Here is a 24,492-nt window from a genome sequence, read left to right on the forward strand (position 1 = left end):
TTAAGATGTCCGCCGGCCGTGAAGCCTGCCGAACAGGAAGTCCTGTCAGCAAGCTGAGCCGCAGGAATGCCTCCAACACGTGTCCTCTTCCCAGCGCCGAGCGATTTCACAGTCGCAGGAGGGTTTCCATAACACCACATATGCCTTGAATATCCATAGGCCGCATGGGGAAAACGTGAGATAAGGAGAGCTCCATTGTAATGGTCACTTCCTGAATCTTTTTGGAGCTCTCCATGCATCAGGGGCATGCATCGCGGTAGGAAGCCCAGGACAGATGGGTGTTCTGGGGGGAAGGAATACCATCAGCTCCCTGGAGGATTGCAACTGTATCCCCTGGTCCTCATGCTTCTTCCACAGAGCCCCTTAGTGCTCCTCAGAGACCCCATTCCCCAGCACTTCCTGTTTACCCACTGTCTCCTCCCCCTGGCCTCCACGCCTGTTTGTTTCTGCTGCTTCGATCATGGAGGAGATAATGATCTGACGGCAGGAAACCTTGACTGAGCAGAGGAAGGTTTGGCCGTCAGGTTAACAAGCAGCGTCTGGCCATTGTGTTCGTCTCAGACAGAGAGCTTCTTAGCTGACAGTTCAGACGTCTGAAGGCAGACAGAGTGAGCGAGCGCTCGCAAGTCATTCTCGCATCAATCGGGCCTCGCTGGGGTGATTCTTCGTAGCATGAAGATACCGCCGTCTGTCACGATCACTCGGTCATTAAGTAATCACCCGTCAACTGCCTCTGTGAGAAGTGCAGTGGAGGCCGGAGGCGAGGAGAATCTGCTGCTACCACGCCAGACTCCCCAGCTACACACCCCTGATGCCCTCTGTGGTGCTGTTGTACAATCAGCCCCATTGACGACGATGTGGAACGTCTCTTGCTTATTGATACGCAGATTTTCTGTGTACAGAGAAGCTTGAGTCTCTTGCTGTGGTCAAGAGGTCACGCAGCAGGTCTCGGACAATACACATATAGATAGGAGAACGTGCACTTTCACTTTTGGAAAGAGCAACGTGCAGGAAATAGTACAAACGATGAGTGATGACTGAACCACCTGTGTGTTGTTCTTCATGTGCATTAAGTTGTGGAATGTGTACCGTTTAAGGACATGTTTTGGTGGTTACTATATTTGTATGGTTCTGCTCATATATAATGATCATCTGAGAGACATGTTAGTGAGTCATGCCAACCACTTTGCCTGTCGTGGTGACCTGATCCGAGCAGCTCGATTAATAAACGAAGTCAACTCTTTTTCATTGTGGTGCGTTCCTTAGCCCATCCTCCAACAGAATATCATCATAACACTTATGCTATTGTGTGTAAGGTTAATGTATGTATTAAGAGTGGTTTTCTTCTGACAGGATAATCGATACATAGATACAATATGTGTCCTTGACATCTTATAAAAGGGGGGGGTCAGGTGGCTGAGCGGTTAGGGAATCGCGATAGTAATCAGAAAGTTGCCGGTTCGATTCCTCGCCGTGCCAAATGACGTTGTGTCCTTGGGCGAGGCAATTCACCCAACTTGCCTCGGGGGGGAATGTCCCAGTAATTACTGTAAGTCGCTCTGGATAAGAGCGTCTGCTAAATGACGAACTGTAATAAAAGGTGTACCCCCTTCTCTCCTTCGAAATACATGAAAACCCTATCTGTACCGTGCCACAGTACCAGTAACCTGGTGCAATGTGTTTGCACTCTAGTAGTCTGTTGTTGTTGTGGGGTGAGATTTCGTCTGGTTCCATTTTTTGATTTATTTGGGCCTCAGAGAGGACATGATGAAGTCACTCACAGCTGGAGCCTGTGTCTCATTCCGCTGTCTGCGACACAGTTCAGGTTTAACTGCCGTTGCCTCGTCCTGGGAACTCCCTCTCCTCCAGCCCCTGAGTGCGTGAGGGACGGTCAGAGGTAACGACTAAAGCAGACCCACCACTTCTGCTGCCCAGGACAAGCCACAGAGATTGATTGCAGTCTTGAGTTGCTTACCTCACCCTCTGCACCATCACCCAAGTCTTGAAATATCCTTCACGGTACGTGAGGCAGCCACAAAGCCTCCTCCGGCCCGGGTTATCTTTGGACTGCGTCCCGATGAAGCTCTTGAGGATCCGTGAGGACGGAGGTTTGAACTTGAGGTTTTGTTGAATGTTTGGTTTTGCTTTGGCTTTTGTTTGTTTCTCGCTGGGTCGTGTGGTCTAAGTGGAAGGCAGTGTGTTTGTGTTCCGTTTCCCATGCTGGAGAGAGCTACCTAAACAGGGGGCGTCCCCAAACTATTTTTAAACAAAGATCCAGTCACAGAACGACTCCCTTTTAGCCATGATGATCAAGGGGGTGATAATGATGTCCATTAACGTGAAATGTGTCAAAACCAGATCGCTCTGGAGAACCAACTACGAAGCCTCGCTTGGAGCGAGGCTGGCCCCAGGCAGGGCCACAGGCAGGGCCCCAGGCAGGGCTACAGGCAGGGCCCCAGGCAGGGCCACAGGCAGGGCCACAGGCAGGAGGAGGAGGAACAACTCTTGGGCCTGCAGCAATATTTGGATTTCATAAAAGCGACTCCCTATCAAGGCATTATTCATCTGAAAAACGTTATCTCACAGGGACAGTAATTCAAAATGACTCAGAAAGAATAATAATTTCATGAACAAAAAAATGTCTGCTTGAGCAATAAATAGAAATGCAGCTCGCGGTGCCTAAGTGCGTGAAAGGGATTTGGAGCACAGGTTATCGTTTGAAAGGTGTGTTGTAAACTGTGTGAGCCGACTTTTGGCCACGGCTCTGCTGGTCTCATTCTTGATACTAGAGAGGTCCGTTCTGAAGCACGCCCGTGTCTTACACACCTCTCAGTCTCCCAGCTGTGTCTCAGCTCCCCACGGAGCGAAGGGAGCGGCGCTTTTCCAAAGAGAGCCGGAGGAAGGCAGAGGAGAGGAGAGACGCGTAGCGCAGCTCGCTCCTGGGAGAGCGTCCTGCAGATGGTCCTTGGCAGGCAGGCAGGCCAGTGGGCGGGGCCAGGGAGTGTCCGTCGACCCCGGGGCTGTGTGCAGGAGCGTCCTCTCCCCTCCACAGACCTTCCCCACACCTGAGATCACTCTCCGACGTGGAATCATATTTGGAGGGGGGACTCGGTGGATGTCCAGCTGCGACTGCCTGTTCGCACTGAGACGACAGCTTCAGAAGTTTAGGCGTCATACCTGAAGAAACTTGTTTCCTACTTTCCATTCCACTCTCTCTATCTAAGGTTTACGCTGGAAGTTGATCTCTGATACATTGCTGTGCGCCAATTCATCTTCATTCAACCGCCGTCTGATCCTGTGTTTGTTTTAATCAGCCCCACGCAACCTGTTTCTCCTGATTTCTCCAGATTTCGACCCTGAGACGCCACGGAAGAACTCTCCACCCGACGGTGCCGGAGAATGCCGAGAAGGAGGCGCAGAGTCTGTTTGTCCAAGAGGTAAAGTCCCACCACAGCAACAACCACAGCCACACCAAACGTGTGGTCTAGCTGTCCACCGCATTGTTTTTATTGACAGTTAAGTGTTGGCTCTGAGGAGCTTCGGTTGCGAGCCAGCAACTGTGTTGTTCCGTTAAAACTCGACAGGCTGTTCGGCCAGCCTCTGACCTGGCCACAGCTGTCCTTATCAGATTGTCAGGAAGTATGTACGCACACACACACACACACACACAAACACTCTCTGAGGAGTTCCCTATTGTTCAGAGAAAGTGTCCAGCCAAACTTATCCTCCATTTCTCCTCCCGACACATACTTTGTGACAATAGTGTTTTGTTCTTCAGTCCAGGATGATTCCGTTTTTATAATTCATTGTTGGAAGTGTTCCAGTCAACTGGAGTGTTTCTGTGATTTTTATTACCAAACAGCCAATTGACTCGAAGATGGTAAATAGAATTGTGTAACCTAACAGCACTTCATCTCGTTTAGCCACTCTAGACCTTAGACCCGTGGTTAGACTGGTGTCTGTACCAAGCCACTGGTATTTCTACAACCCCTTAATGGCCTTACAATCTCTGAGACACAGATTTGAGAACAGTAGCAGTAGTCTACAGGCAGCCAACCCAACAGCAAACACAAACTTGAACTGTTGTTCCAAACGTACTCATCTCCATATCTGTGCTGTGGGCTAGTGCCCTGTAGCGCACAGCGTCTTAACCGCCCGACTGCTGTCTCAGCCTCTGTCCTGCAGAGACACCTGTCTCCTAACGCTCCTCTCCTCTCCAGTCAGAGGACCCTGGCTCGGGGGGTCATAAAGTAGCGCTTCCTCCTCGTCCGGAGCAGGGTGCTGTTAGCCGGGACAGCTGCAGCAGCCAGCCTGGCCCTCCCTCCTGCCTGTCCTCCGCTCGGAGCTTTGCTTTGTAAACCGCTGCCTCTTTCTGTAGAATGACCACTGCGTTCGGAGGGCATGAGGGCGGGGGGGGGTTAACAATGAACAGATGTCCTGTTCCAGAGACAGGGAGATAGAGAGTAATTCCTTCCCAGTTATGCCCTGCTCTGGAAAGTCAACTTGATCCTGTAAACCTGGGTTAGGAGGTGAACACAAGCACAAGCACACACACACACCAACCTTCTGACTCTGACTAATGGAAGGCTGAGGTGAGCTTGTTTCCACTGTCCCTCTGCCCTGCCAGGATACTAAAACTCACCCGAGGATTGGCGTTCTCTACCAAGGTTATACAATGAAAGATTTTTCCCTTAAAAAAAAAAGATTTTTTTATTGTTTTTTTTGTTTTTTTTTCAAAGAAGGCTTGTCATTTTACAACTCACAGTTAAAGCCCAGGTGTCTAGGCATTGATTTGTTGAATGTATTTCATTTGGAGTTGCTGAGCTGATCCAAAGTTGTGCACTGTGAAGTCTGTACATACTCCTTGTGAGAGCAGATAGCTGGTGGACAAGACAACCTTCCACAGACCAACATCCCTCTCGATCCCTCTTCCTTTAACTGCTGACGCTCTAATCTGATTGGCCGGGCAGCAAAGGATTTTCAGAATGAAGTTCTGGAAAAGTCCAGAGACACGATTACATTAGGAAATGAAGTACCTTCCTCACAAATAAACAATATTGGGAGTTTTTCGATGATACACGCTTCTGTTTATTACTGTTAGCGGTGTTGGTGATTGTTCTGGCATATATACTCATACATCAACATCAGGTTATCCATTTGTGTATCTCTTTCTCTCTCAGTGCATAAAGACGTACAACTCGGACTGGCATGTGGTAAATTACAAGTATGAGGACTATTCTGGAGACTTCCGGCAGCTTCCAAAGTAAGTATGATGGTGACTTTGTTGTGATGAGGATGTTCTGTGTCCTAACTTCCTCTTTGGCAAGTTGAGACAATTACCATCTCTGTGTAATACATGGATGCCAGAGATGTTTAACAAAACATACACTGTCACACACACACCGTCACGCATATTAACACAAGCACATTTACATGTAGTCATTTAGCCGACGCTCTTATCCAGAGCGACTTACAGTAAGGACAGGGACATTCTCTCCGAGGCAAGTAGGGTGAAGTGCCTTGCCCAAGGACACAATGTCATTTGGCACGGACGGGAATTAAACCGGCAACCTTCAGATTAATTGCCCAACTCCCTAACCACTCAGCCATCTGACCTCCCGCATACACACAGTGAGAGTATAATCGTCCACGGTAGTCTAATCTTCTTGTCATTGTTGTAAAACTGGCGTGACAGCGCGATGCAGGAAATGCAGGTTTTGTTTTTCTTGCCAATTGTAAACAATAGAAGTCTTCCTCTTCAGTTCTCTGGTGGTTATTCCGAGTCGCCGTGGAAACCACCCCCTGAGTTCTGAGACTGTGATCACTTCCTAGATGGGATTTCCAGTATCTGTGGTGGAAATGTAAATTCCTAAATATGCTGTGACGTTGAGACTGTCGATTGATGTGGCTGTCAGCGTCCAGGGATGGTTAAACAATTGAACGTGACGCGGTTGGCTTGTAAAACAAAAGATTTTCCCTTTTCCATACTTCAGTATTTTGAAGGCTGCGTTTGTTAAAGGGAAACTCATGAGAGGGTGTGTTGGAAAATGACCAACGCTGCAATGCTATCGAGTGACAGTGTACAAGATGTTTACAAACCAAATTAAATAAGTGAACAAAGTTCTTATTCCATGACAGAAATTCCCTATTTATTCGCCAAGTTCTGACCTAAGTTCTCCTTCTTGTTTCCCAGCAAAGCATCCCGTCCAGAAAAACTTGCGGTCCATGTTTTCGAAGTGGATGAAGAAGTGGACAAAGATGAGGTGAGTCCCTCGCACACAGCCAGCTACAGCTTCACAGAGGTCCACAAACATTTGGGGAGCGGGGCGCTCCCAAACCTCACTCATCCTGTCAAAGTCCTGCTACGACCTCTCACCTCTAAACCCCCCCTCCCCATCCACCTGCATCTTACTTCAGCTGAACTATACTGTGTCAGGGACTTCTAAATACCACGGGGCCACTAAACAGAGAATCCTCCACACGGTAAGAATCACTGACGAGGTTTCCCTGCCGCTCGCTGTGCTGTGTCAGCGCTGTCAGGACAGACAGGGGATCGGGTGTCCGGGGACGTCTCCTCCGTTCCTAGAAACCCTCTCTCTCTCTCTCTCTCTCTCTCTCTCTCTCTCTCTCTCTCTCTCTCTCTCTCTCTCTCTCTCTCTCTCTCTCTCTCTCTCTCTCTCTCTGTCACTCTCTCTCTCTCTCTCTCTCTCTCTCTCTCTGTCTCTCTCTGTCTCTCTCTCTCTCTCTCTCTCTCTCTGTCTCTGTCTCTCTCTCTCTCTCTCTCTCCCTCTCTCTCTCTTTGCTCACCAGGCACACAGGGGATCGGCTTTCACCCAACGAGTCAGACCTTTTCCGACTCGGGTCCAGTTTAATGTCTCAGAAGAGCCTCGATTTGTCGACATCGGATCATTTCCCGGGGTTGTGTGAAGGAATTTGGTGGCTGATTGTGTTGGGTTGCCTCTGCTCTCTCTCCGTGCTGAACTTCGAGGCTTCGCTCTAGTCATCCACGCTTCATTTTACACTTAGCAGTGCAACAGCCTTGTTAATTGACTTTGTAGAGACATTTTGTGCGTGTGAACAATGGAGCGAGACTCTGTTGGCCTTGGATTAGCTTGAGTTCGGGAGAGCTCTAGGGAGGTTGGACAGACAAACAACACTTCCTGTCCAGAAGAGGACTCACCGAGGGGAAAAAACCAAACACCTGTGGTCTCTCTGGGACAGTATCTATCAAACAAACATCCCTATTCCCACCAAAATATGTTGACAGTAAAGGGCATCTACCACACAGCTGAGATATTTCCCAGTGTGTTGTGTCAAACACTGGCCCCTGCAGGTAGCAGGACACTACATGCAGCCTAGCGTGCAAGACTTGTGGAATTCTCTGTTTGGGTGGGTGGAGGTAAAGGTATAATGCGCCTAGCTTCAGTACCCTGGTACAATGTGTGCTGTTTAAACACAGCTGTGACGAAGGCTTGTGCATTCCTCCGCTCCCCCGGTCGTCTCAGTTCAGCGTAGGTCAGATCCTGACCTGCAGCCTTTCACTGAACCTCCTACTGACTGAAGACCACGCCCTTCAGACAGACCCCATCCAGATCAGCCCTCAGCCCTCCCCTCTCTCCAGCCCTCCCCTGCTCTCTCTCTCCATCCTCCTCCCGTCCTCTCCATCCCTCTCCCCTCCTCTCTCTCTCCATCTCCCCTCCTCTCCCCTCCTCTCTCTATCCCCCTCCTCTCTCCATCCCCCCTCCTCTCTCCATCCTCTCTCCATCCCCTCTCCCCTCCTCTCTCCATCCTCTCTCCATCCCCTCTCCCCTCCTCTCTCCATCCTCTCTCCATCCCCTCTCCCCTCCTCTCTCCATCCCCCCTCCTCTCCCCTCCTCTCTCCATCAGCTCTCACCTCTCCGCCCCGTCATGTTTCACCTCACCCCTCACCTCCACATGTCCCCTGACAGCTAGCAGCTTGTCTGCTAAGCGCCCTCTCACGCAGGGCCAGTTGGCCGGCCCTGAGCAGATGATGGCAAAGGAAGTGGAGCTATTTCTCCTGAAATCCCCCAAAATAAATCCTCTCCCTCCCTTACACACATACACACACGCAGAAACTCCAGACTCATGCCTGCACGTCCACCCAAGAAAGTATGTCATTGTTGTAGGAACAGCTCTGCTCTCTGTCCACATTAGCCTTACTGATGAAACGGTAGAGCATCTGGTTGATTTTTGGTGTCGCCCAGGGGCTTGGTCTAAGCACACCCAGGCCCAGCCGTTCATAGGCTGGAGGATGACGAGGGGAAGCAGGCCCCTGAACACTTCCAGGCCCTCCCGGAGATGGCTCGACGATATGCTGAAAATATTCTGGGCCCTGCCAACGCTCCTCGAGACGTTTTACGAGTATTGTACCAAAGGGAAAAAAAAGAATCCAATAAGAAAACGCACGTCAGACAGTGCCATCTTGAAAACCCATTCAGTTCGGACGACTTCCAAAACCGTCTGGGCCCAGACGGCTTCCAAAACCATCTGGGCCCAGACGGCTTCCAAAACCGTCTGGGCCCAAACGGTTTTGCCCCTGCCGTCTGTTACGGGAGCATCAGTCTAACCAGTCCAGTCGTGCTGAGACAGACCAGGCCTGCCTGGATCGCCCGGTGCCCATCTCCTCGTCCCTCCACACTCCTCCCGTTGATTTATCGACTCGGATCGTTCCATCGCTCAGGCTGGAGACGGCAGCCACATGCTTGGTCGTGTTCTGTTTGCCAGAGGAGGGCTTCACAGTGTTTACCCAGGAAACCGAGAGACCTCGGGAGTGATCGGCTCATGAGCCGGGACGCCGGACGATACCCGCGTGTTTATTTGGTCTCGTGGCGCGGGTCTGTTCGGCGTTCTGCTTGGTCGCTCTCCCAGAGACGCGCTGTACATCCTGCCAAGATCTCTCTCTCAGGTCTATATGTCGGAGGGACATCCAGCGCCGTTTCTTCAAAGACATCTCAACCACAGACATGAACCCGGGCTTCTCTCGATCGCATCGTTTGCGGAGGCCTTGGCACCGAGTCGGTGTGGCGATGGTTTGATGTGGTGGGCTGTGTTTGTGTGTGTGTGTGGAGCGTGACTGATCTCCTGCCCTCTCTCCCCTGCTCCAGGACACCGCTTCGCTGGGCTCCCAGAAGGGAGGGATCTCCAAGCATGGCTGGCTGTACAAGGGCAACATGAACAGCGCCATCAGTGTCACCATGCGGGTGAGTATCCACCGGAAACCTTCGTCGGTGCAAACGCCGCCCGACCGCACCGTCGAACGGCTCGCTTTTTGGTGGCGCGGCTGGCTGAAGCGTCGTTTCGAAGAGGTGGTCGTTTTGTGTGCAAGTCGACATACTTTAAACCCCACCGTGGGCAAGGGAGACAGGAAGCGATACTGACAAGCAACGGCAGTACACCTGCAACACATCTAGTCCCCAAAGAGGCAGCATGTAGATCTCAGGATGAGGTCGCAGGAACAAAACGGTTCTCGCTAATCCCCGAGGGCGCGGACTTCCTGGTCTCGCTGCTGCAAACACCGTTTTCCAAATCCCCCGCTTTAAGTTTTCCAAGAAGTAATGTGTGATTTCGTTTTGTCTCCCCCTTACCTTTTAGTCTTTTAAAAGGAGGTATTTCCACCTGACCCAGCTAGGCGACGGCTCCTACAACCTCAACTTCTACAAGGACGAGAAGATCTCCAAGGAACCCAAGGGAACCATCTTCCTCGACTCCTGTATGGGAGTGGTTCAGGTAACTTCCCCCTCAAATTCCTCCTATTTCCTCATAGCGTGGCACCCTGGGTGTGTCTCCAACAGGATGCCCTAACACACGCTTCCTTTCCAAAGCCCTTTTTCCTTCATATTGTCACTCGTTTTCCAAAGTGTAGCATAAACGTTTATGCGTCACGTTACGACGAGCTGGGAATCGGAGGCGGCACCAGGGGATCCATGATAAACTGGTTCCTCCATCATCCCAGGGTGACTTTTCCACCGCTTACTACCAGACCTGAAACCGGAGCCCTCTCATCCGCTCCCCCCCCCTCCATCCCTCCCTCCTTCCCTGCAAGGTCATTCTTTACTGCTGACTTTTAGCTGCTGAAATGAGGTATGGGCCCGAGTCGTGCAGCCGTGCACTTTACTGCAGGCTGTCCATCGATCAGTACCACATGCTAGCGTGCCGACACCTCCAGGGACCTGGAAACATCGCTATACACCGGCCAGTACGGATGGATGGAGAGATGTTGTTTCTACCGAGCCAGCGTTCAGCTGACATCGATGGGCTGGTTAGAGAGGATGGGTCAGTATTGAGTGGATGGGATGAGGAGGGGGGGGGGGGGGGGGTTCACTGACGGCGTTGAGGAGGACAGTGTGTGGGAGGGGCGTGTGTGCTTTTGTTCTTGAAGAAGGGGGTTTGCATGTGAAGCTGTGTGTCTGTTCTGTGTGTGTGTGTGTCTCGTGTTAGTGGTTTCTTTTATCCACGACGACGTACAGCACGGAAGACTCCTGTGACCTGTGACCTTTTGGCCTGCAGGCAAATGCTCTACCCAGCAATTCCCCCATGCACCTACAACGTCTTTACTGCACCGTAGACATCGCTGTGTCGTACCGCGGTAGTTCCTGTGACCTCAGTGTTGCTCATTCCTCTCCAGCACATTCAGCGTCGAGGGAGGAGCTGGTCTGGAGCTGATTACCTCCCCTGCTCCGGGCTCACGGAGGAGTGATGCTAAACCGCACCACGCTTTACCCTACGCTTAATCACAGGCTAGCGCTCGCCTAGAAACACTCGCATACGTAAACACACACACACCCACACGATACAGAAATACACACACAGGCGCGCACACACCCACATATACACATACACACACAGAAATACATACACACATGCATACACACACACACACCTGACGTCTCTGCGTGGCCAGAGGTCCAGTCTCCCTGGGGAGCCCCTCCCTCCAACTCGTCTGAGCACGCTCCAGCCAGGCCCCCCCCCCCCCCCCCCTCCATCTTCCGCCCCCCCTTTGTGCTCACTCTTTCCATGATGACAGAAACAGAGGAAGCAGCCAACAGCCAATGAGGGCCTCCTCCCTTTCCCTCTTCGTCCACCCCCTATCTGCCCCTCTCCCCCGCTCTGCAGGGGGTGAGGTTGAGCTCACCGGCATATTTATCTCATTTGCACAGTTAATGGGGAATCGTGGGGCTCAGTACACACGGATGGATCCGGATGATGGATCTAGCTGTGATATCTCCCAGCTCAGCGTCCTCGCCCAGGCTCCTCAGGGTGATTTAGAGAGCTGACTCAAGTCCTCCCGTCCTCACACTGTCTGGCCGATGACTCCTCTCTGCTCCTTGTCCCAAACTGCGCTGTCCTAAATACCGTGCTCTCCGAATACAGTGCACTCTGTAGGCCTCGGTGAGTCTTGCCTCTCTCCCTGCCCTGCCCACTCCCTATCCTCTCTCCTCTCTACAACCTCTCCTCTCCCTGTCCTCTCCCTGTCCTCTCCTGTCCTCTCCCCATCCTCTCCTGTCCTCTCTCAGTCCTCTCCTGTCCTCTCCTGTCCTCTCCTGTCCTCTCTTGTCCTCTCCTGTCCTCTCCCTGTCCTTTCCTGTCCTCTCCTGTCCTCTCTTGTCCTCTCCTGTCCTCTCCCTGTCCTCTCCTGTCCTCTCCTGTCCTCTCCCCATCCTCTCCTGTCCTCTCCCTGTCCTCTCCTGTCCTCTCCTGTCCTCTCTCCTCTCCCTGTCCTCTCCCTGTCCTCTCCTGTCCTCTCCTGTCCTCTCCTCTCCCTGTCCTCTCCTGTCCTCTCCTGTCCTCTCCTGTCCTCTCCTGTCCTCTCCTCTCCCTGTCCTCTCCCTGTCCTCTCCTGTCCTCTCCTGTCCTCTCCTGTCCTCTCCTGTCCTCTCTTGTCCTCTCCTGTCCTCTCCCTGTCCTCTCCTGTCCTCTCCTGTCCTCTCCTGTCCTCTCCCTGTCCTCTCCTGTCCTCTCCTGTCCTCTCCTGTCCTCTCTCCTCTCCCTGTCCTCTCCCTGTCCTCTCCTGTCCTCTCCTGTCCTCTCCTGTCCTCTCCTGTCCTCTCCTCTCCCTGTCCTCTCCCTGTCCTCTCCTGTCCTCTCCTGTCCTCTCTTGTCCTCTCCTGTCGTCTCCCCATCCTCTCCTGTCCTCTCTCAGTCCTCTCCTGTCCTCTCCTGTCCTCTCCTGTCCTCTCTTGTCCTCTCCTGTCCTCTCCCTGTCCTCTCCTGTCCTCTCCTGTCCTCTCCTGTCCTCTCCTTTCCTCTCCTCTCCCTGTCCTCTCCCTGTCCTCTCCTGTCCTCTCCTGTCCTCTCCTGTCCTCTGTCCATCCTCTCCCTGTCCTCTCCCTGTCCTCTCCTGTCCTCTCCTCTCCCTGTCCTTTCCTGTCCTCTCCTGTCCTCTCCTGTCCTCTCCCTGTCCTCTCCCTGTCCTCTCCTGTCCTCTCCTGTCCTCTGCCCATCCTCTCCCTGTCCTCTCCCTGTCCTCTCCTGTCCTCTCCTCTGCCCATCCTCTCCCTGTCCTCTCCTCTCCCTGTCAACACCACGGGAGGAAGTGCTCACTCAGCCTGGAATAACAGCCAGGAGGTCTGAAGCATGGCTCATGTTGTTGCTGCTTTATTGAACTCCCACTCCCGACTCCCGGAATGATTTAAATGGCTCTGGTGGGAGGGGTTCTGTCCACAACCGCGGAGCGACTCCTGCCTCCCCAGACCAAAACATCCTGGATGTTTACACTAATCATGTCAGCGTCCTTGCCTGTGGGTGTAGGAGAGGTGGTCGGTTCAGGCAGTAATGGTCTGTACGCAGTGAGATGTATTCATGTGACTCCTTCATATAAAGCAATCCCCAGGGTGCGGGGGATCTGGACCAGTAATGTCTTGATCCAGAGTCAAATGCTCTATGGCCGAGCCATATCCATTCCCCTAGTGTGGAGCTTGACTGCATCTCTGTCTGTGGATGGTGCTGGCTGCCTGCCATTGAGACCTGAGGGAGCTCTGCTGACATCGTGACTTCACTCTTCCTGGTTGATTGGAGGGTCAAGGGTCACGTCTCCCAGTGTGGATCTAGAGCTGTAGCGAGCACTCGAGACGGCCCCTTTAGAAACTGCGTTTCCTGGCAAGACTGCGCTCGTAGTTACGCACATGGAAACTCTTTTTCCTCTCTGTTTGTCTCTCTCTCTCTGTTTTTCAGTCTCTGTCTCCCTCCCTCCCCCTTTCTCTCTCTTTTCTCCCTCTGTCAATTGTCTCTCTTTCTCTCCCTCTACATCTCTCTCTCTCTCTACAACTCTCTCTCTCCCTCTACACCTCTCTGGCCCTCTCTCTCTCTCTCTCTCTCTCTCCCTATACACTTCTCTGTCTCTCTATACCTCTCTGTCTCTCTCTCCCTCTACACCTCTCTCTCTTTCTGTCTCTTTCTCCCTCTACACCTCCCTCCCTCTCTCTCCCTTTCTCTCTCTCTCTCTCCCTCTCTCTCTCTCCCTATACACCTCTCTGTCTCTCTATACCTCTCTGTCTCTTTCTCCCTCTACACCTCCCTCCCTCCCTCTCTCTCCCTTTCTCTCTCTCTCTCTGTCTCTCTATCTCTCTCTCTCTGTCTCTGTCTCTCTCTGTCTCTCTCTCCTCTGCAGCCACTCCTGCAGACTGTTTAGTCTCTGGCTCTTGGGAGTAGGAACATGTCAGCACACTTCTGGCTGTATCTCTTAAAAAGACTTTTTTGAAGCTTTCATAAACACAAGGCCTGTGGCCAATGATGGTGTTGTTTTCGAAGGTGTCCACATACCAGGTTTACTGTGTTCCCTTTGGGGCATTAGGAAATGTTTTGGTGTTCTCTGGAAGGTCTCATGAAATCACAAGTCATGGCAAATAAAAAATCAGCAATTTCAAACAAGAGAGTGAGGATAGAGGTTTTTTTCAGTAACACTCCTCCAAGTGCCGTGAAAAGAATCATACCGCTAAGCGTCTGTTACCTTCTGGCAACTTGGTGATTTTTTGATGTTAACTTTGGACGGTGGTCCAGAACATTCTGTTTGGACCTTCCGTATTCACAGCAAAGCAATTTCTTTTTCAACCCCAAACACCCAGCCGTGCCTGACCCACGCACAGCTCTCTGCTCTTCGATAACAAGAACCTCATGCTGTCTCACGTGATTGGTCCTGCTCCCGACGCTGACCCGTCCACTCACACCAAATCCACGTGGCCGTGCCTCCCACTTGGAAACACAGGCAGACCTAAACAACAGTGGTGTTCTAACTAAGTCTCTCTGTTCTCTCCTGCCTTCTGGTCTCCTCTCCTCCCCTCGCCTCTCTTCTCTCCTCTCCTCTCCTCTCCTTTCTTCACCCCTCTCCTCGCCTGTCTTCTCTCCTCTCCTGACCTTTCCTCCCTTCCCCTGTCCTCTGTCCTCTCCAGAACAACAAGGTGCGGAGGTTTGCCTTTGAGCTGAAGATGCAGGACAAGAGCTCGTACCTGCTGGCAGCAGACAGCGAGGGGGAGATGGACGACTGGATCAGCACCCTCAACAAGATCCTGCACAGCAGCTTCGAGATCGCCATGCAGGACAAGAGGAATGGAGACCTGCACGACGGTGTGTGTGTGTGTGTGTGTGTGTGTGGGAGGAGGAGGAGGAGGTGGTGTTTAAAGTTCATGGGTTAAGTTTTGGGATCAGTCATGGGATAAGAGCAGGGGCAGAGATCGGAATGGTATTCCCGTGTGAATCCTGTTAAAACACTGTTCACCTTTCCCTCAACAAAGCCCCTTGTTCAGGCAAAATGTTCTTCCCGTGCTGTCAGTAATACAAAGAAAATATCCAGGGTTTGCTTGAGTATGCCAGACGGCGTCTTGGGGAAGGGAGTGTGTAGATAAGCCCTGTTCTGCAGACCACACTGTGCCATGGAGGAGAATATGGATTTGGCTCACATTTCTTTGTCTCCCTAACTTGGGAGCATGTCAAACATTTGTTCGGAATCCATGATGTTTGCACCCGTAATAAGAGTTTCTGGGTCTAGGATTTAATTTAAAGTTACCTGGCAAAGACCTGGCCTTATCTAAACTGGTGTGGTTTGGTGAGGTCTGGTCTAGCCTGTACTAGACAGTTTATAATTGTTCTGGCCTGGCCTGGGCTGGGCTGTGTTGGTGCAGAGGACCACCCAGGTGTTTAATCTCTCCTCCTGTCTCCTGGAGTGGAGGGGCCGAGCGCCTAAACACAAAGAGAGACTCCCTAATCTGCCTTAACCCTCAGTTTGCATTAAACACACTGCTCGTGGGAAACGCTGCTGGCCGTCTGAGGAGTCTGTGATTAGGCCTGGCCTAGCCTCATGACAGGCCTCTGGACAGTTGAGTCACTGTTGACTGTCAGGGTGTGTGTGTGGGGGGGCTGTGGATGTTCTCTGATATGTGAATTTGTTGAATCCGCTCCGACTCTAATGGCCTCTTCTTCCTGGACTAGATGACGACCTGGGGAAGTCTGACAGCTCGTCGGGGAGCATGGACAGCTTTCAGGTGGGTCTCCTTCTCCTTCCTGACCAGTTCCGAGCACCAGCTCAGGTAGACACTGAGGGGCTCCGGCCTGAAGGGGGGGGGGGGGGGGGGGGGGGGGCAGTGCTGCGTGGGGGGGGGGGAGCAGGGGGGGGGGGGGGGGCTGCTTTACTCACCAAACACATGGACCTCATCAGTACGATCGCTATCGGTCGTGTATCCAAACACACCTCCCTGTGAGGCATGGTTATGGCCAAGATCGTGACACACAAACAACTCATGTCCTCTTCACCCAGGCACTGAAAGAAGGAAACTAAATATTTATTGAAAAAAAATGGGCTCGCATTTATAGAAATACAAAAAAAAAAATTAAGAACAAATTACAGGCCTAAAATACTAGTAAGAAATACAGAACAACTCTTACCGCCCAAAAAATGTGCGTTCGAAGCTTCCCTCGAATAATTCAGTAGTGTTGCCGACTTCATACGCCCCAGTCTCCAGTAACAGCCTTCTGGGTCTGTGGCGGTCATCAGAAACACTCCAGCATCTCACTGTATGACCATATGGCAGAAACACTCCAGCATCTCACTGTATGACCATATGGTACAGTAGCTCTGAGGAGCTAGTTATGAATAAGCCATGTGTGAGCAGGGAATTTGCTGCTGGCAGGCTGTTGGGCCAAGCAGCCGTCTGACTAACAGCCTGGCCCTCTCTGTTGCGGCGCCATCACCTGACTGAAACACTGGGTCGTCTCTTTCCTGATCAGGTCATAAATAAGAAACCCCAGCGTGCCAGACGGAAATGAAAACCATGTGAATGTCTAGTTATTCCTACGTGTACATCTGTATTTAACATTTACATTTTTCTTAATATGTTCTGTTATATTTTAGTCTGGAAAACATCTTTGGGTGTGGGAAAGGTACCATATAAAGTTATTTATAATATTATTATGAAAAGAATAAGCATTGAACCCAGTTCGGAAGGAAAGCTCTTTAACTCTATCCAGTGCTGCAGCTCTGCTCTCTTATGATCCGGGTTTGAACTGAAACGCTTGTTTCCCCGCAGAGCGCCCGAGATATCGAGACCAAGATGAGGAATGAGACCAGGCTGAAGCTGTTCACTCTGGACCCAGACACCCAGGTCCGTACGAGGAAGGACCGGTGCTGCTCTTACACCGTACGTTTGGACTGGAAACCCTACTCAAACATCCATTGTTGCTTTGTTTGTAGAAACTGGACTTCTCGGGGATCGAGCCGGATATCAAGCAGTTTGAGGAGAAGTTTGGCAAGAGGATTCTGGTGAACTGCAATGACCTGTCCTTCAACCTGCAGAGCTGTGTGGCAGAGAATGAAGAGGGCCCGACGACAAACGTGAGTCTCTGGGAAGCAGAGAGAGAGAGAGAGAGAGAGAGAGAGAGAGAGAGAGAGGAAGATGTTGAGAGGGAGGAGGGACAAATATAAAGAGACAGAGACCGAGAGAGTGATGTTAAATGACACATGCCTTCTGTTTGTCGGAGCCCAGAACCAGGGAAGGATGGTTGCCATGGCAGCCAGACCCGGTGTTGTAGGAGCTGCTGTGTCCTGCTGTCACTCTCAGAGAAAGAGAGAGGGAGAGCGAGAGACTGATAGAGAGAAACTGATAGAGAGAAAGAGAGAGAGAGAGGGGGGGGGGAGGGGGAGAGAGACTGATAGAGAGAGAGACTGATAGAGAGAGAATGAGAGAGAGAGACTGATAGAGAGAGACTGATAGAGAGAGACAGAGACTGATAGAGAGAGACAGAGAGAGAGACAGAGAGAGAGACTGATAGAGAGAGACAGAGAGAGAGACTGATAGAGAGAGACAGAGAGAGAGACTGATAGAGAGAGACTGATAGAGAGAGTGAGAGACTGATGAGAGAGAGAGAGAGAGAGAGAGAGAGAGAGAGAGAGAGAGAGAGACTGATAGAGAGAGACTGATAGAAAGAGTGAGAGACTGATAGAGAGAGAGAGAGAGACTGATAGAGAGAGAGAGAGACTGATAGAGAGAGACTGATGGAGAGAGACTGATAGAAAGAGAGAGAGACTGATAGAGAGAGACTGATGGAGAGTAGCAGTCCCATGTTGACCTGAAGTGTCTCTTGTCTCCTCTCCAGGTGGAGCCGTTCTATGTCACCCTGTCTCTGTTTGACGTCCAGAACAGCCGAAAGATCTCCTCCGACTTCCTGGTCGACCTCAACCACCCGTCCGTCAGGCAGATGGTGGCCAATCCCAGCACCCCGTACATGAACGGGGGCGGGGACACAATATTGGGAGGGGCCAAGGTGGCCCCTGGCCTGCCAGAGGGGGCCATGCAGTACCCCAGACAGGTGTGCTTCTACACCCCTGTTTCTCTATGCAGACCTACCCCCGTTTGAGTGTTTCCCCATCCAGACCTACTCCTGTTTGAGTGTTTCTGTGTTTGTCGTCCAGGGGGTGTTCTCCGTGACGTGCCCCCACCCAGACATCTTCCTGGTGGCTCGTGTGGAGAAGATCCTCCAGGGGGGGATAGCCCACTGTGCAGAGCCTTACATGAAGAGCTCAGACTCCAGCAAGGTACCGGCCTGCCGCGGCCCCCGTCTCCCCGCGCACCCCCCGTGGAGAGCAGCCAATCCCCCTGTGCTCAGCAAAATTCCTTTTCGATTTTTCCACATGATAAAATGATCCGATTGTGCCCGTTAGAGGTGCTAGCTGACTACAATAACACTCCACACAAACATTGACTTTGGCCGGACAAATCTGGTTATACACCATCAAGGAGATAGTGTTGGCAGTAATGGGATTCCGGGGAGAAAACGTGAAATGCATTAGGGACCTTTAAAGCAGTGTATTTGAGTGAGTGTGTATGTGTGTGCTTGAATGTTTGTGTGTGTATGAGAGAGAGAGAGTGAAACTCAATCCTATGCTGCTCAGTAGTCCCTCTCCCCACTCACTCTCTCCTCTCCTCTCTCAGTAGTCTCTCTCCCCACTCACTCTCTCCTCTCCTCTCTCAGTAGTCTCTCTCCCCACTAACTCTCTCCTCTCCTCTCTCAGTAGTCCCTCTCTCACTCTCTCCTCTCTCAGTAGTCTCTCTCCCCACTGTCTCTCCTCTCCTCTCTCAGTAGTCTCTCTCCCCACTCACTCTCTCCTCTCCTCTCTCAGTAGTCCCTCTCCCTACTCCCTCTCTCCTCTCCTCTCTCAGTAGTCTCTCTCCCACTCTCTCTCCTCTCTCAGTAGTCTCTCTCCCCACTCACTCTCTCCTCCTCTCTCAGTAGTCCCTCTCTCGTCTCCTCTCTCAGTAGTCTCTCTCCCCACTCACTCTCTCCTCCTCTCTCAGTAGTCCCTCTCTCCTCTCCTCTCTCAGTAGTCTCTCTCCCCACTCACTCTCTCCTCTCCTCTCTCAGTAGTCTCTCTCCCACTCTCTCTCCTCTCTCAGTAGTCCCTCTCTCACTCTCTCCTCTCTCAGTAGTCTCTCTCCCCACTCACTCTCTCCTCCTCTCTCAGTAGTCCCTCTCTCCTCTCCTCTCTCAGTAGTCTCTCTCCCACTCTCTCTCCTCTCTCAGTAGTCTCTCTCCCCACTCACTCTCTCCTCCTCTCTCAGTAGTCCCTCTCTCCTCTCCTCTCTCAGTAGTCTCTCTCCCCACTCACTCTCTCCTCTCCTCTCTCAGTAGTCTCTCTCCCCACTCACTCTCTCCTTTCCTCTCACAGGTGGCCCAGAAAGTCCTGAAGAACGCCAAGCTGGCATGCAGCCGGTTGGGACAGTACAGGATGCCTTTTGCCTGGGCCGCAAGGTACTGCTCAGCCACTAAGTGACCTGGACTTATGTTGCATGAAAGATCATTTTGAAAGTATTTCCACATAACAGTACTTCACGGTAGAGTGTGAAATTGAACACGCTGAGAGAGAAAGTTCTGGTAGACATTACCAATGCTGATTTCCCAGCTCTAGATCAGTAATGAGTTTCCAATGTAAGAGATACAAGCCGAGAATCCAAGGTGTCACGAAACTCAGGTGTCTCTTGGAAAGACTGAGGGCCTTTTCCAGGAAGTCTGAGTCTGAGCATCGAGCGTGACAGAGTGCGCTCTGCGTTCCTGGAAATGGTGGAATCAGATGGGTGGATGGGAGAAGGGTGTGTGTGACTCACTATTGTGTCCTCTTCCAGGCCCCTGTTTAAAGATGCATCAGGGACTCTGGACAAGAGCGCCCGCTTCTCTGCCCTCTACCGCCAAGACGGGAACAAGCTGTCCAACGACGACGTGTTCAAACTGCTGGCTGACTTCAGGAAGTTAGTATCGCCTCACTCCTTTGTGTTCCCTTTGACAAAGGTGTGGATAACGTACGCCATACGAGTCTGTGTTTCCTAAGGCTTGTATGTCTCAGAGGAGGGAGACTGCTTGGAAACAGAAAGCCTTTTACTGTACCTCGCTGGTGTCGTGCAGGTTCAACCCTTCAAAAGGCTGTAGCTGTTTTCACACCTTTACAAATATTGGGTTATCCTCTTCTGTTGTGATCATAGACCAGGTTCCTCCTGGCTGGCTAGCAGTTCTCAGACTCCCCTAGCTAGAAGATAACAATGGCATTAACTGCTGCTTATTTTCTCTCCCGTCTCCCAGACCAGAGAAGATGGCCAAGCTCCCTGTAATCCTAGGAAACTTGGACGTCACCATTGACAACGTTGCCCCCGATTTGACGAGTAAGCCCACTGCTCTCTCTTCAACCCACAAAGAGAACATGAAAGACTTGTGAAACGTTTGTCTTCGGACCAGGTGGACCTCATTGTCTGTTCTCTATTTATTTATGTTTCCCTCCTCTGTGTGCGTGTGTGTGTGTGTGTGCCGTGTAGATTGTGTTACCTCATCCTACATTCCTGTGAAGCAGTTTGAGACCAATGAGAAGACCAACATCTTCTTTGAAGTGGAGGAGTTTGTTCCGTCTATAGCCAAGTGTTCTCAGCCTTTCACCATCTACAACAATCACCTCTACGTCTACCCCAAGCACTTGAAGTACGACAGCCAAAAGTCTTTCGCAAAGGTATCGCACCCGAGGCCCACGCGCAAACTGCTCTCCAGCTGCTCGTGCACTTTAGCTTTTGTTTCCCATCGTTCCGGAGGAGACACTTTTACTCTGCATCCATCACTTGAGCAGATCTGTTTTCCCTCCAGTGTGGTCTAAGTGGGTCAGCTTTGTTCTGTGTGTGTGTGTGTGTGTGCCTTCAGGCTAGAAACATCGCTGTCTGCATCGAGTTCAAGGACTCGGATGAGGAGGAGTCTGCCGCTCTCAAGGTAAACCCTGCCTCTGTGTCTCCTGCGCGGGCATCCGCTCAGGAACGTAGCTCTCTCTCTGCGTCCGGCACCCCAACACCCCCATGCCGTCTCTCCACAGTGCATCTACGGCCGCCCTGGGGGACCGCTGTTCACCAAGAATGCCTTTGCTGCCGTGCTGCATCACCAGCACAGCCCCGAGTTCTACGACGAGGTAAGCTGAGGGTTCCGCAGACCAAGTGGCCCCGAGAGCAAGGTGACGAGGAAGCAGCGTGTGTGTGGAACACAACGTGTGTGTGTGTGTTCTCTTTCTGAGACCAAACTTGTGTGTGTTCCCATCTCAAGGATAAACGTGTGTGTGTTTCCTTCCCGAGGCTAAACGCGTGTGTGTGTGTGTGTGTGCGCGCGTGTGTGTGTGTGTGTTTCCGTCCCCCAGTTCAAGATCGAGCTGCCCCCCCAGCTCCACGACAAGCACCATCTTCTCTTCACCTTCTTCCACGTGAGCTGTGACAGCAACAGCAAGGCCAGCACCAAGAAGAGAGACGTAGTGGAGACCCAGGGTACGAACACACCGACACACAAACCATCCCTCCAACCCTCCCTCCCTCCATCCATCCCTTCCACCTAGCCCTTAGAAAGCCTGATGGACGAACCGACATCACCCCCATCTCTTTCCGTGACAATCTCTGATATGGAGTGACGCGTGTGTGTGTGTGTGTGTGTGCAGCCTGTCCCCTGGCTGGGGGCAGTGTTGGGTGTCTGGCTGGTGGCTGACGGCTCTCGCTCTCTTGTCCCTCTCCCCAGTGGGTTACGCCTGGCTGCCTCTACTGAGGGACGGCAGGGTGATCATGAACGAGAGCCACGTCCCCGTGGCTGCCAGCTTGCCCGTCGGCTACCTCAGCTGTCAGGAAGGAGGCAGCAAGGTACGTGACTCGGGGGAAACCGGCGAAGGGTGCGGGTACAAGGGGCCAGTGGAGGGCATGACTCTGGGAACTGTGAAACGGTGAGGGTGCGAGTGGTCCAAAGGCGCCTGTTAGTTCGCGATGGTCGAATACAATGTGGTTGGTGCGCGTGTCATTGACGGGAAGCAAACGCCAGTTATCGGAGTGGGGAGATTGTCGGAAGAGCGTCTGGACTCTCCTGGTCCAGTTGTCCTGTCCAGAACGGAGCAGGGAACGAAATGCAACCAGCTGACGGTGTTAACCGTTAGTGTGTTGTCATCGAGCACGTGCGCGTCCGATCGCCTCAAGCACACGTCAGATGGAATCAACCTCAACCACACGTGAAAGCGCACACCAGACATCTGGACTGTTGTGAAGTTAACTGGATTCAAAAATGCGAGAACGACTAATGCTGGGGACACACCATATGATAATCGGGCCAATTTCGGCCCTTCCGACAATCCTTGGTAACATATGTCCCAATTATCTGGATGGTTCCGCAGATTTTATCAGATGTTCCTTTGGTGTGAGGTGTGTTAAGAGTGACCACACACTGTAGAAGCAAAACGGCTAAATCTAGGATTTTTTGTCCTCATGTTTGTAATCTCTCAGAGTTTGAAAATCTTTTAAGATTAGAAAAATCGTATAGTGTGTCCCCTGCATAGGTAGAATTTGTCGAGCTTGAACGAACACTTTTCTAAACGGCACTCCTGCCACGTCATAGACACAGAGGAGGAAGCGAGGGCCCTGATTGACAGCTCCACCACAATGCAAACATACTGTATATGACATACATATGTATGAGATGCTGATACTGGCGCCTGTGTTCTAATGTAGCAGCACAACGGTCCTGAGGTGAAGTGGGTCGACGGAGGCAAGCCTTTGTTCAAGGTCTCGACTCACCTGGTCTCCACGGTTTACACTCAGGTAAGTCACCATCACACACACACACACACACGCACATCAAAGCATTATATTTTAAGAAGTCATTATTCCTGCGTTTGTGAAATAGCTTTTTGACTTGACAGTCTGACTGCTTGGAATGTTTCATTTGTCTCTCTCTCGTCTGAGAATCTGACCTGGCCCCTTTCTCGTTTTCCCCCCCCCAGGATCAACATTTACACAACTTCTTCCACCACTGTCAGAACAGCGAGCCTGCAGACCCGTCTTCGGGAGGAGAGCTCGTCAAGTTCCTGAAGGTAGAAGAGAGATGAGGCCTCTTTCTGTTTCCCTGAGCCCAGTGCGTGACGTCCGTCAGAACCCCGTCAACTCCCTCTCTGTCGGAGTCTCCCTCTCTGGAGCCACCTGTCGCTCATCGCTCGGCACTCACCTTGTCGGGTCTGATTTCCTCAGGATGTTTAGCCACCAGTGATTGTTTGCTCAGGCCTGGGTGGGACAAAGCTGATCTCCAGGCTGTGACTCCATTGTTTCCCCCCGTGGACACGCCCACACGCAGACGCATCTCTGGGGTGTTCGTGTAAACACAGTAGTCCACGTAAACAATGACATTAGAGGTCACGGGAGGTCAGCGTAGAGCGGCGCGTTCCTCTGGCAGCTTGCCAAATCACTTGGCAGGCCTTGGGGGCTGGCGACGGGTCCGTACAGCCTGTGGTGAAGCACCCTCACTGCGCTCTCAGGCCAGGAACTCGGCAATGAGAGGTGTGGGTGATTAACGTGCGTTAAGGCATGGCAGACGCGTCCTGTTATTCCCGCTTCGCTTTCCTTCTCACAGTCCCCGAAAATGCACGTTTGGTTGTGAACTCCTACGCACGCTGCAGTTTAAACCCCATCTGATGCTCTGAGAAGAGAGGATGTGGGCTACACATTTACATTACATTTAGTCATTTAGCAGACGCTCTTATCCAGAGCGACTTACAGTAAGTACAGGGACATCGCCCCCCCCCGAGACAAGTAGGGTGAAGTGCCTTGCCCAAGGACACGTCATTTGACTTGGCTGGGAATCGAACCAGCAACCTTCTGATTAAAAGCTTGATTTCCTAACCGCTCAGCCCCCCCCCCCCCCCCCAAGTCTAGTAGACCCACGCTTGCAGGCCAACACGTGCGAGCCCACACACCCCCAGTGATGCCCCCCCTCTCTCTTTACCCTGTGCTTTCCTCAGAGTCTCCATGCCATGGAGAGCCATGTGATGGTGAAGTTCCTGCCCACCACGCTGAACCAGCTGTTCCGGGTGCTGACCTGCGCCGCGCACGAAGAGGTGGCGGTCAACGTCGCCAGGCATGTGGGCAGCGTCTCTGTACATCGTATTTGACGTTGTATTCATTTAGTAGACAGTTTAACTTTTTTTTTTTTACCTTTTTTATTGTTATCAAATATCATATAATTGTATATTTTTGGGGGGGTGGCCTTTCTGCTTTAGGCAATAAAGTGACATTATGAGAGAGTTAGGAATGTTGGGAGAGATGAGATGACGCGCAGGAAAGGGCCCGGGCTGGAATCGAACCCGGGCCCCAGGGCCAAGGCCTTGGCCTACGCGGTGTGCGTTTTACCCATTGAGCCACCGGGAAGCCCAAGCACTCTTTAATCAATACAAATAGTGCAAGTAGAATGGACAACGGGATCGGAAGTGCACAGTGTGAAGTCAAACATCTCCTTTTAGCTTTTTGTCTGTCTCATACCTGCTGTCGTGCTCCGCTCTCCTCCAGAGTCATGATTCACATCGTGGCGCAGTGCCACGAAGAAGGCTTGGAACACTACCTGAGGTCCTATGTGAAAGTATGCAAACCCTTTTTCATCTCTTCAAACTGCCCATCCAAACTGCCTGTGAGTGTGTTTGTGTGAGGACAAATGGCATAGAACTGATGTGAC

The 24,492-nt window shown here is 51.8% G+C and overlaps 1 protein-coding gene across 7 annotated transcripts in view; it reads left to right on the plus strand.

The window, feature by feature from the left end:
- The window catches only part of LOC146234939 (dedicator of cytokinesis protein 9), an 84,400-nt gene that overhangs the window by 39,123 nt on the left and 20,785 nt on the right, over positions 1-24,492 (plus strand). For 4 of the 7 annotated variants that reach the window (XM_084689001.1, XM_084689004.1, XM_084689002.1 and 1 more), the window contains exons 3-25: positions 3,348-3,437; positions 5,181-5,263; positions 6,194-6,263; positions 9,126-9,221; positions 9,613-9,747; positions 14,406-14,580; positions 15,442-15,494; positions 16,536-16,610; positions 16,700-16,840; positions 17,602-17,814; positions 17,918-18,040; positions 19,172-19,254; positions 19,626-19,748; positions 20,077-20,156; positions 20,307-20,494; positions 20,680-20,745; positions 20,846-20,938; positions 21,161-21,284; positions 21,529-21,647; positions 22,503-22,592; positions 22,775-22,864; positions 23,786-23,901; positions 24,330-24,399. In XM_084689001.1, coding sequence (XP_084545127.1) covers positions 3,348-3,437; positions 5,181-5,263; positions 6,194-6,263; positions 9,126-9,221; positions 9,613-9,747; positions 14,406-14,580; positions 15,442-15,494; positions 16,536-16,610; positions 16,700-16,840; positions 17,602-17,814; positions 17,918-18,040; positions 19,172-19,254; positions 19,626-19,748; positions 20,077-20,156; positions 20,307-20,494; positions 20,680-20,745; positions 20,846-20,938; positions 21,161-21,284; positions 21,529-21,647; positions 22,503-22,592; positions 22,775-22,864; positions 23,786-23,901; positions 24,330-24,399 — 2,496 coding nt within the window. The remainder of the gene's footprint in view (positions 1-3,347; positions 3,438-5,180; positions 5,264-6,193; positions 6,264-9,125; positions 9,222-9,612; positions 9,748-14,405; positions 14,581-15,441; positions 15,495-16,535; positions 16,611-16,699; positions 16,841-17,601; positions 17,815-17,917; positions 18,041-19,171; positions 19,255-19,625; positions 19,749-20,076; positions 20,157-20,306; positions 20,495-20,679; positions 20,746-20,845; positions 20,939-21,160; positions 21,285-21,528; positions 21,648-22,502; positions 22,593-22,774; positions 22,865-23,785; positions 23,902-24,329; positions 24,400-24,492) is intronic. The other 3 variants (XM_084689003.1, XM_084689005.1, XM_084689006.1) reach the window with 1 other exon arrangement.

Source organism: Hypomesus nipponensis, chromosome 23 (assembly GCF_054491055.1).
Source record: "Hypomesus nipponensis isolate SF chromosome 23, ASM5449105v1, whole genome shotgun sequence".
Taxonomy (NCBI): Eukaryota; Metazoa; Chordata; class Actinopteri; order Osmeriformes; family Osmeridae; genus Hypomesus; species Hypomesus nipponensis.